The following is a 12,862-nucleotide window of genomic DNA, read 5'->3' on the forward strand; positions in this document are numbered from 1 at the left end:
TACAGTAAACATTGAACACAGTAATACACATCCTACAGTAAACACTGAACACAGTAATACACATCCTACAGTAAACATTGAACACATTAATACACATCCTACAGTAAACACTGAACACAGTAATACACATCCTACAGTAAACATTGAACACATTAATACACATCCTACAATAAACACTGAACACAGTAATACACATCCTACAATAAACACTGAACACAGTAATACACATCCTACAGTAAACCCTGAACACAGTAATACACATCCTACAATAAACCCTGAACACAGTAATACACATCCTACAATAAACACTGAACACAGTAATACACATCCTACAGTAATATCCACATCCTACAGTAAACCCTGAACACAGTAATACACATCCTACAGTAAACCCTGGACACAGTAATACACATCCTACAGTAAACATTGAACACATTAATACACATCCTACAATAAACCCTGAACACAGTAATACACATCCTACAATAAACACTGAACACAGTAATACACATCCTACAGTAAACCCTGAACACAGTAATACACATCCTACAATAAACCCTGAACACAGTAATACACATCCTACAATAAACACTGAACACAGTAATACACATCCTACAATAAACACTGAACACAGTAATACACATCCTACAGTAATATCCACATCCTTCAGTAAACCCTGAACACAGTAATACACATCCTACAATAAACCCTGAACACAGTAATACACATCCTACAATAAACACAGAAATACACATCCTACAATAAACACTGAACACAGTAATACACATCCTACAATAAACACTGAACACAGTAATACACATCCTACAGTAAACCCTGAACACAGTAATACACATCCTACAGTAAACCCTGAACACATTAATACACATCCTAAAGTAAACATTGAACACAATAATACACATCCTAAAGTAAACACTGAACACAGTAATACACATCCTACAGTAATACACATCCTACAATAAACCCTGAACACAGCTGTGTTCAGTGTTTACTTTAGGATGTGTGTATTAATGTGTTCAGTGTTTACTGTAGGATGTGTATAATAATACACATCCTGTGTTTTATAAACAATATATTACTCATATTTCCACGTTACTTTCAGAATAGAAGATTTTAGACTTATGTAGATATTAAAGTATACTAATCACTAAACACTGACATTTTAGTAAGAACAGAAACGACAGGATGAGACTCTGGACCGATATCTCGTGTGTTTTTGTTGTTTCAAATAAATCATATTTGTCAGTTTTTTGCAGATAGAATGATGAGTGGTTTAGTACCAGGAAGATGAAGAAAAATGGATTGGCGTTAGTATGATGAACAATAGTTTACACCAGAATGATGAAGAATGACTTAACAGCAGGATAATGGGGAATGACTTAACACCAGGATAATGGGGAATGGTTTAACACCAGTATAATGGGGAATGGTTTAACACCAGGATAATGGGGAATGACTTAACACCAGAATGATGAAGAATGATTTAACACCAGGATAATGGGGAATGACTTAACACCAGAATGATGAAGAATGACTTAACACCAAGATAATGGGGAATGACTTAACACCAGGATAATGGGGAATGGTTTAACACCAGGATAATGGGGAATGACTTAACACCAGGATAATGGGGAATGGTTTAGCAATAAGATCAGGAAAAAATGGGTGCACTAAGAAACTAATATTTGGGGTTATGTACTATGTGTGATACATAATTTTAGGTCCTAAATGTTTTACTGACTTTATATAAACACTTATTTCTAACGATCTGCTACAGTAAATCCTTTATATTTATTGTAACTAACTTCACCTTCTTTGCTATAAAAATATAAATGACGAGACGAAAGCTAAAATTAATAGATGGCGCTCTAGAATACAAACGTAAAGATTACAAGAAGCTGAGAAAGTGTAGAATGAAGAACGTAGCTATGAAAATGAAATGTTGGCTACGCTACTGAAATGTTTGCTACGCTCTCTGTACGCAGACGCTATCCATGCCAGTGAAATGTTCGCTACGTATTCTAATGTTTGAAGATGCGAATTTATAGCGCTAAAATCAAGTGTTCGATACCCCTCGGTGGACACAGCAGGTAGTTCGATGCGGCTTTGGTACAAAAAAACACACACGTATACCATCGACATGTCTGCTACGCCCTCTATATTACAAAGGTCCGTCTTATTCGGTGTATGTAGGAAAAGTCCTGGTGTTCAACTATAAAATGTTATTGTGTTCGATGGGTCGTTTCGTGCAAGTTTGCTTATCCAGCAAGGCGGAAATAAACTGATATCAGGTGGCTGATGAAGGCATTCTACATCGTTATGACAGCAAGAATTAATTATCACGCGTTCGAACAACTTCCTCGTCCATTAATTACACACTGTTCAAAAGTAATTTACGCAGACGTGGGAAAGGCTGTGGTGATTTATATACACTGGCTTCTTCTAGTTAACCTGTTAAATTATACATAACCCACTCTGGTTACAGCATCCTGGTCATTGAATAATTAATAAATTTTGCTGTGTACTAAATAAATAGACAGCAGCTCGAGTTTATTGTTGCTAACCTTAAATAGTATGTGTTGTAAAGCTGTTGTACACTACAAAGTCAATGTTTGGTTTTATTGTTTTTGAACATATTGTTGTTGTTTTTTTCCTTAAATATACACGTCTTCAATATTCCTTACTTTTTAAAGGCCTCGGCATGGCCAGGTGGTTAAGGAGCTCGACTCGCAATTTGCGGGTTCGAATCCCCATCACACCAAACATGCTCGCCCTTTCAGCAGTGGGGGCGTTATAATGTGACGGTCAATTCCACTAGTCGTTGGTAAAAGAGTATCCCAAGAGTTGGCGGTGGGTGGTGAAGACCAGCTGCCTTCCCTCTAGTCTTACACTGCTAAATTAAGGACGGCTATCGCAAATAGCCCTCGTGTAGCTTTGCGCGAAATCCGTAACAAACCCTTATTTTTAACGCGTTATTTCATCGTTTGGTAAATGTTATTAGTTGAAGAAGGAGTTCCGATTGCAGAAAATATTGACTTGTGAAAAACCACTAAGCCTAATCGAAAATTCATAGAACAATTCATTGAAAAGTTATTTAATACGTGTGTCAAAATTTCATAACCAATCGGGATTCAGTTAGTTTGTAATTAAGTTATCTGTGCTGTGCCCACCACGGGTATTAATACATTATTCATGTTCAGTCAATAGTTATATCTAGTAATAATTATTAATATTGACTAGATATCCTTTAATAAAATATTTGTAGTATTGAATGAATCAATTGTGTGTAAATTTGGCAACACGGGAACTGACAAAAAATGTCTATCTTTCTCATTCCTTGTTTCGAGAATTCAAGATCCCTCCAATCTAAGATCAAACTTTAAACCTTAATATTTCTTCTGTGGACAAAAATTTTAATTAAAAATTAAATATCGCTCATAGTGTTGTCTCCAGAGTCGATGACTACGGTCCTTCACTGTTCTCTATCCCCCCCCCCCCTGCATATACCAACTTTTTAAATTTCAGCTTCTCATCTTCAAACCATTCCTAATGAGATCCAGTCAAAGGAGTCTCGATCGTATCTACCAGTTTTCAACCTTCCTCAATCTAATCATACATCCGTAGTAGATCATATTCCGTGGTGTTTCAGGAGACAGGGACCGTGTTTAGTTCCTAATAAGCATCAACAGATGGCTCTTAACTGTATCAAGAAAGATTTCTCTATAAATATAGCAATTTTTAGGCCTATTAAGAAAGGTTTCTTTATCTATTTTTATGTCATATCTTACTTTATACCTTCTCATCTTGCTTCATCTATCTATCCGCCTATCAATTTGTCCATCCATTACAAGTGAGCAGAAAATATCAAACCAAGTGTATAGTATATTAGGCCTAACTGACCTCAATTTTAAAATTATCAGGGACATGTGTAAAGTGTTAAAAAAACATATTTAAAACACGATTAGGTGTTGAAACAAACTTGTTTCGGACTTCTTAAATTGTGAATATCAGTTACAGTTAAGAGAATTAAAAGTGACGGTTGTACTCAATACAAAGAAATGTACACAGAAAGTAACTGGTGCTCCCCCTAGCGGATGTCGTCGTTAGTGTTTTCCGTTTAAACTGTGTGTATTAACTATGTACAGAAGACATGTACGTATAAAATAACTTGGTAAAAGCATGTTTTATCACTAGCACTTCCCCTAGCGGTTATCGTCGTTAGTATTCCTAGCTTGGGCTGTTTACTAATTGTTCAGTGTATTGTGTCACTGGGGTACATATCATCAATACTTCTACGTTCACACAAATTCCCGACCTTGGTTGTTATTGGTTAAATTTTGTTATTATCGATAATAGGGTCACCTTTCCTTCACTAACCTATTAAGATGAGAATGTGGTCTAGCCAAAGGAAGGAGGCGCCACTGAGATTTTTTTCAGTTCAAAACCAGACAAGTTGTGAATCATACATCAAGTCTTGTATGGATTAGAGATGGTTTGCTCTGGTACCACATTTCATTCTTTGTGCCTAAAGGCACTTATACACGTACTGTAATCTGGTCGAGTTACCCACTTTTTTTGACTACAGAGGTCGCCTCATCCCGTCGTCATGGCGACATGCACGTGATTATGCAATGAATAATATCCGCAGCTCACACGTGGAACTTAGTCCTAATCATTAGTGCTGCAGGTGACACTGATTTTACTTATTCAGTTTGAAAGTGCGGAGATAGGATTGCATTACATTCGCTAAAAGTTCAAATAGTGTAATGACTGGAAACTTATCAGCACCCTCTGACTGCAGACATGGCGTGGTCCTATTGGTGAGAAGTATAGGTATGGTAGTAACCCAGACTAAAACTGTCTGATGTTAATTAATGAAAATTATAATTTCTAACAGGAAGAGGATGTTAAGACAAACAATTGTAAACAATGTGAAGTCTGTGTTTGTAAGAGTTAACCAACAAAGTGAAAACTTTAAATAATGTGAAGTCTGTGTTTAAAAGTTTTCACTTTGTTCGGTTAACTCTTAGTTTTCACTTTGTTGGTTAACTCTTATAAACACAGACTTCACATTATTTAAAGTTTTCACTTTGTTGGTTAACTGTTATAAACACAGACTTCACATTTTTTAAAGTTTTCACTTTGTTGGTTAACTCTTACAAACACAGACTTCACATTATTTGTTCTGTTCACTCTTACAAACACAGACTTTCACTTTGTTGGTTAACTCTTATAAACACAGACTTCACATTGTTTAAATTTAAAGTTTTTCACTTTCAATGTGAAGTTTGTAAGAGTTAACAGAACAAAGTGAAAACTTTAAATAATACGAAGTCTGTGTGTTTGTAAGAGATAACAAAATAATGTGGAGTCTGTATCTGAACCTAGTACCACAAGTTGTCTGTAATGGTATCGTAACCTAGTACCACAGTCAGAAGAAGTAACGGGAGTTGTTAACACACGGATTGGATCAGAAGGCGTAACATTGAGTTATTAACATAAGGGCTGGACCAGTACAAGTATTGTTGAGTTATCAACACAAGGGCTGGATCACTACAAGTAATACTTAGTTGTTAACACAAGGGTTGGATCATAAGAAGTAATACTCAGTTGTTAACACAAGGATTGGATCATAAGAAGTAATACTCAGTTGTTAACACAAGGGTTTGATCATAAGAAGTGATACTTAGTTTGTTAACACAATGGTTGGATCATAAGAAGTAATACTGAGTTGTTAACACAAGGGTTGGATCATAAGAAGTAATACTGAGTTGTTAACACAAGGGTTGGACCATAAGGAGTAATACCCAGTTGTTAACACAAGAGTTGGATCAGAAGAAGTAATACTCAGTTGTTAACACAAGGGTTGGATCATAAGAAGTAATACTTAGTTGTTAACACAAGGGTTGGATCATAAGAAGTAATACTGAGTTGTTAGCCCACTGAGGAAAACGACGCTTGTTTTATGTTTACGTTATCTACAATTCTTTATTTCAGTGTCCAGTGCTGGGAGAAGGTTGTGTTGATAGATATTTTAGGGTACAATTTAGTGATGTCTATTATTATACCCAATAACATTCCACAGCACGTTAAGAGCATTGTAAGACTCCTACCTAACAAAGCCATACAGTTGGAGTAAGTTGTATTCATTTTGGTTATTCTTGTTTATTTCGTTCACCTTAAAATCACCCAATTTTCGGTCTTAATGAAACATCATGCGAGTGCATTCACCTCTCAGGTGGCAGGGTCGTTTCGAGAGGAGCATTCTGACCCCCCTGAAACCATATCGAAGCCCTCCAGAGATCCCCACCATCAAAACCAACATCCACATTTTATGCCAACCTCCTGAATTAATCCTAGCGGCAAACTATCGAACCACTGAAAAAGCTTCTAAGTCTGACTAATGGAGGACTAGTTTCTTTGGATTTAGACCCTTTTTCAAACCGTATGATATGCAAACCAGGTCTACTAATCTTTAAATTGGTAGGAAGGGAATAAAAAGGCCGCTTTTGTAATAAGGTATTTTACAGATTTTGATAGAGTAATAAAACGCTACCAAATTTCTGAATTTACTAAATCTGCACTACAAAGTCATAGATTTCAGAGTTTACCTCATCTAAGTGTTAAGTGCAAAATTGTAAATCCATATCTGAATGCTGAGTACAAAGTCCCGAATCCCTAAGCCTACCTTATTTGAATATTATTATTCAATATTTGGTTAAAGAATTTAAAAATAATTACTTATCCTTTTTTTATGTCATTTTAGTTAAAATTCCATACTGGTTAATATATTTTAAAACTAAATTCATCTTAGCTATTACAATGACAGTTTTTCATTTTATTTCATGACCCAATTCGAGATTCGTGGAACGTTCTTACTTTTAAACCACTCCTTAAGTAACACTTGGTGTGAAGAAACAGCAACTAATATACATCCTTCTGTATCTATGTATCGTTGTAGTCGTTTTTAGAGGTTCATTCGTTTTTAAAGTTTAACTTAAACAACTTTTAGATGCAAATGTGGATATATTTACGAAATTAATAGGTATTGAGAAGTAAAATATTGTTGTACTCCTAACGACTGTTCCATCGACAATAGATTTAAAGAACTTGAGAAAATTCATTTGTAAAGAAAGAAAGAAATATTTATAAAAGTAAACCATGTGTCTGTTTTAGCATCATATCACTTGCTTTTTTTGTATTTTTCCAGAAATTAGAATTAGCTAAGCCTAATATGAAGTTTTTTTCAGAAATTTGAACTAGCTAAGCCTAATATGAAGTTTTTTTTTCAGAAATTTTAACTGGTCAAGCCTAATATGAAGTTGATGAAGTGGGTGGAGTTGCGTTTTGGGCGTTCACGCCGCAAGGACAAGAAAGGGAAGCCACAGGACCCATCAGAAGGCATTAAAGAGTACAGTGGATGTTTAACACTAACAAATGAGGTATATCCCGAATTTCGTTACCTGGATAATGTCTTACCTTGTGTTCTTCCTTCCAGAAGTTGTCTGACGCCTCAGCCACCTATTAAGAAGAAACCCCTAAACATTCGGACCAGTTTTCTAGACTTAGCAGTCTTACCAGACACCAACTCCCCCCGGCAAAGACCCAGAATCAGGACAAATCCTTGGCTGCCCTCCCGCGGATCTATCTCTAGCTCTACAAGTAGTAGTTCCACATCATCTAGCACCTCAGAAAGTTTGGAAAACTCCTATGATCCAGTGGTCAAGCCTTCTGGACCATGGACGTTGCTTCCCTTTTGTCCGAGTGGTCGAGACTTTAGTCCTTTACCAGCGATTCGCAGGATTAGACTTCTGGAATGGAATAAATCAGATGATAATCAGCTTTCATGCTCTCCCAAGTTTACACGGGAGGAACAGTTTAGGTTGCAACAGATTGTCACATCGAAAACACGAGACTCCACTTTTGATTCCACCAGCAATTTTGAGACTGAGTCCAACACGAAGCAAACACTCGAGAAACTAGCTCGTCTGAGGGCAACAGATTCTTACAATAAACAAGAGGTTCTAGAAATCGATGAGGCTTTTTCGGAAGATTACCAATTATCGGAAGATGGCGATTCTTCACCTACACCGATCCCTAAAGTTGCAACCAGCCCACAGGCAGATAGCGCCTGTGGCAGCTGTAGCACCACGCCACTTTCCGAAACTGCTCAAGATCACGTAGAAGGATCTGAATGTGGAGAATCTCTAGATGAGAAAATCGCTTCGCTAAAAGAGCAACGTCTTCAGATGACAACGAAAATGGCAGCAGCCCGTCAAGATGACGAGCAACGGCAAGAAGAAGTTGTTCGACTCCAGCAGGAGCTTCTGGATTATCGCAGAATAATTCTGTTGCGCACCCTTCAAGGACTTCAGAATCGCCTCGAGCAACAGGGCGAGCGTCTAGATCGTGCATACAGCGCCACTAGGGAGATGAAGATGAACTACACTTAAAATCATTGTGTCGACCGCATAAATCAAGAAAACAAGAACAAATAACTTAATGTCTTTAGACTGTCATATTTATAATATGCCCTTTATTATTGATAAACATATTTTTTTTGTTTTCTTTTTCACTAAATGCTGTTCTTCTCGTAGAAAATTGTATATACAAGATTTAAACGTAATTATATTTCACTGTAATCAGTTTATTTTTTGGTAGTATAAGTCAGATTCGTATCATCGTTTGTAAACAACCATTGTCTCTTCTTTTTTCAACGTAAATATATTTTAAATCTTGTTCTAGTAAGTCACCCTTCTCTCCTCAGACCTAATCAAACAATGTTTGTTTTAAGTTCTGACCAATTTCTTCTCGTGTTTCACCCTTCTCTCATTCAGACCTAATCAAACAATGTTTGTTTTTAAGTTCCAACCAATTTATTCCCGTGTTTCACCCTTCTCTCCTCAGACCTAATCAAACAATGTTTGTTTTTAAGTTCCAACCAATTTATTCCCGTGTTTCACCCTTCTCTCCTCAGACCTAATCAAACAATGTTTGTTTTTAAGTTCCAACCAATTTCTTCTCGTGTTTCACCTTTCTCTCCTCAGAATTAATCAATGTTTGTTTTCGGTTCCAATTAGAACTCATCAGAACGTTTTACCCCCAGTGGCACAGCGGTATGTCTGCGGACTTACAACGCTAGAATCCGGGTTTCGATACCCGTAGTGGGCAGAGCACAGATAGCCCATTGTGCTTAATTTCAAACAAAACGTTTTCCCTACCTTCCTTACCCGACTCTGTGGCATCAGTTATAATTAGAAGTTTGATTTTACTTCATTTTAATTAATACCACCTTAAGAAGTTCAATATTTCTATGAAACTTAAATGCAGTTTACATTCTTATTGTTTTTCTTCGTATGATGATATTTTGAAATGTTGAACAAGCTATTAAACTTGTATATGTTGTGGCAATAAGACAAAGTTCATTAAACAGTGTTGAAGTAACAGATATTAGAACTGTAGCAAATACGTAATAACACTACATTATTTAATTTCTGTGTAATAAAATTCTTAAATTCGTGATCCTAATCAGATAGTTATTCGAGTTCTTTAAACAGCTTGCAAAATTTGGCAGAATTTGTGGTAAACGTTATAGATATTCATGAAATATTTTATGAAAAGTACAAAGTTTTAAATGTCGTGGTTAGCAATGTTCATACAAATTTAAGGAATAATATGCCAAGTTACCAAGGCGATAAAACAACCGCGGAGGGTAGTGGAGCACTGATTGGAAACAATGCTAGTTACCAAGGCGATAAAACAACCGCGGTGGGTAGTAGAGCACTGATTGTAAACAATGCTAGTTACCAAGGCGATAAAACAACCGCAGTGGGAAGTAGAGCACTGATTGTAAACAATGCTAGTTACCAAGGCGATAAAACAACCGCGGTGGGCAGTAGAGCATTGATTGTAAACAATGCTAGTTACCAAGGCGATAAAACAACCGCGGTGTGTACTAGAGCATTGATTGTAAACAATGCTAGTTATCAAGGCGATAAAAACAACCGAGGTGGGCAATAGAGCATTGATTGTAAACAATGCTAGTTACCAAGGCAATAAAACAACCGCGGTGGGTAGTAGAGCACTGATTGGAAACAATGCTAGTTACCAAGGCGATAAAACAACCGCGGTGAGTAGTAGAGCACTGATTGTAAACAATGCTAGTTACCAAGGCGATAAAACAACCGCGGTGAGTAGTAGAGCACTGATTGTAAACAATGCTAGTTACCATGGCTACAAAAGAACTGCAGTTGGTAATAAGTCTCTTAAGCTAGCCAATTGGCTTATAATGCTGATAACCCGAGTATCGCCATTTTCGCTGGAAGTACCGATTTTACTTCATTTAACTATAAACTGTAGGATAGGTACACCGTCAATTTAAGTAATTAGGTTTAAGTAAGTGCTCGGTTAGCTAAGACATGGGTTGGAACCACACCTGATCTGAGAGTTTTATTTCTTAAAAGAATAAAAAGTTAAAAAAGACACGTTAGTGTTCAACAGACAAGGTAGAACTAAACACATACATATTGCTATTTGTAATATATATCATTGTAATATACCTATATATATATATATACTAGTTAGGCTTCACATGCAAGTTAGGCTTAGCTGTGGTAAGCCTAATCTTTGTAGAGCTACTATGACAACCTAGTAAACGATACAAAGAGAAAGCCAGCAAGTAAAGTAAAGTGGTGTAAGTTTATTTAGGTTGTATAAACCACAGTAAACATCAAACGAAGCTATTATACTCGTACAATGTGTTGTAAAAATATCCATTTGTATGTATATCCATTTATATGTAAAATGTATAAGGAAAATGTTTATTATTGTTATTAATCCACTCCGTTAAGTAATTTTGGTTACCTGACCTAATTCGTTGAAAAAATGTTTACCTCTCACCTTATATCTATGTAGAACATTTTTTTTCACAGTCTATTACGGTGGTTTCCAAATTTTTTTCATTGACGATACCCTAACCCACTTATCTTGATTTGCGCTACACCCATGTTGCCAGATGCAATAGTTTTTATGTTTGTTTTTTGTATGTTCTTAATTATTCTTTGTTTGGTGAAACTCTCGCGACACCCCCTAGCAACTAACTGCAACAAACAGTTTGGAAATCACTGATTTGTTAACTACTCCAGAAAGTAGAAAACAAAAATAGAATGAAATTAGTGTTTAACACCATTATAATAGGTGGAGGTTGTTTGTTTAGAGTTAGGTATTAGTTCTTAGTTAACTTGAGCTACTTGTTGATCTAGTCATAATGTGGCCAAAAATTCTAATTTCGTTTACTCGTCTGTGGTTGTTTTATGTGTTTTTTTTAATGTTGTTTTGGCGTTCGGTCGAAACGAAAATGGCTAACATTGGTTACACGATATCCAATTATTTGATTCAGATAACGAATAGTACCAGCAAAGTTATAAATCTTAGACTAATTGTAGTTGTTGTTAAATATGGATCTTTGAAAGAAAGCAAACGATGCATGGGTAGAGCTGTGATCTAGGATATTAAGGTTTTATCCTACCCCACGTGAGGATTCTATCGTTAACTGTGTACGGAAGGTTAAACAATCAGGAGTACAGGGATCTAGAAAGATAACATGCTGGTCATCTTTGAAAGAGAACAAACGATGCATGGGTAGAGCTGTGATCTAGGATATTATGGTTTTATCCTACCCCACGTGAGGATTCTATCGTTAACTGTGTACGGAAGATTAAACAATCAGGAGTACAGGGATCTAGGAAGATAACATGCTGGTCTTGTGTTCTGGTTTTCTATCGTGGTGAAGATTTACAAGCTCAAATATCTGAGTGACCAGGACTGAAACAGCGTTTCTTTACTCAGAAGGTTATTGAAGTTCGGCCTCCATCTTACTACCTTCTTCAATATTCAGTTAACAGAATTATGATAATTGCTGCGAGGTACAAACATACCGTGCATTAATCATAAAAAGCCAGAAGCTGCAGATTTCTTTATCACTATACAATAGTCATACTTCATTGTTTTAAAATTCAGTAGTAGTGACGTATGAGTTACGTAATAGCCAATCAAAGATTTTTGGTTTGACAGGATAAATCCTAGAAGCTTGAAGGTTTGGTGATGGTTAAATATTCGTTATAGATTTATATACAAGTTAATAATTTCTTTTTTAACACCAGGTGGCTCTGTTTCTAAAATTCCTGGTGGTAATCTGAAATTCTACGTTTTAAATAATTTATTCTGTATTTATTTAAGTAATCATTCTTATCAACTTCCAGAAATTAATATCAAGCGTGTTAAACTCATGTTTACAATAAACGTGTAACAAGTTGTTTTAGTGTTACAATAGTTATAAACTGCAGCACAAAACTGTCGTAAATGAACGAGTTGATTAAAAGTGAACATCATTCAATGGGTCCACTTGAGACGATGTGGTCTTGGCGTTTTCCAGGCACAAACCGTGATCACCTAAACCAACTGTATGCGACAAAGAAATAAAAGCTTTGACACAAACGATTTTCCGTTTGTATTGTTACTTTTTTCATAACAATCATTCATCTGACCCCAGTGACCCCAGCGCTTGCTCTACCATTTCACTTCCTCTTCTCTCGAAACTTCAAAACCTACTCTACACACGTCACTTCCTCCTCCGTGACAGACACTCTACACACGCCACTTCCTCCTCCGTGACAGACACTCTACACACGCCACTTCCTCCTCCGTGACAGACACTCAACACACGCCACTTCCTCCTCCGTGACAGACATTCTACACACGTCACTTCCTCCTCCGTAACAGACACTCTACGCACGTCACTTCCTCTTCCGTAACAGACACTCTACACACGCCACTTCCTCCTCTG

General features: G+C 36.5%; 1 protein-coding gene across 1 annotated transcript; it reads left to right on the forward strand.

Moving 5' to 3' along the window:
* The first annotated feature begins 4,826 nt into the window (after window positions 1–4,826).
* On the forward strand, window positions 4,827–12,483 carry LOC111088900. Its single transcript, XM_022400146.1, has 2 exons — window positions 4,827–4,851; window positions 7,311–12,483. Exon 2 carries the CDS (start codon window positions 7,335–7,337, stop codon window positions 8,469–8,471), a length of 1,137 nt encoding a protein of 378 aa, XP_022255854.1. The 5' UTR covers window positions 4,827–4,851; window positions 7,311–7,334; the 3' UTR covers window positions 8,472–12,483.
* The last annotated feature ends 379 nt before the right edge of the window (window positions 12,484–12,862 follow it).

The sequence above is a fragment of the Limulus polyphemus genome, unplaced genomic scaffold, assembly GCF_000517525.1.
Source record: "Limulus polyphemus unplaced genomic scaffold, Limulus_polyphemus-2.1.2 Scaffold4688, whole genome shotgun sequence".
In the NCBI taxonomy this organism is placed as follows: Eukaryota; Metazoa; Arthropoda; class Merostomata; order Xiphosura; family Limulidae; genus Limulus; species Limulus polyphemus.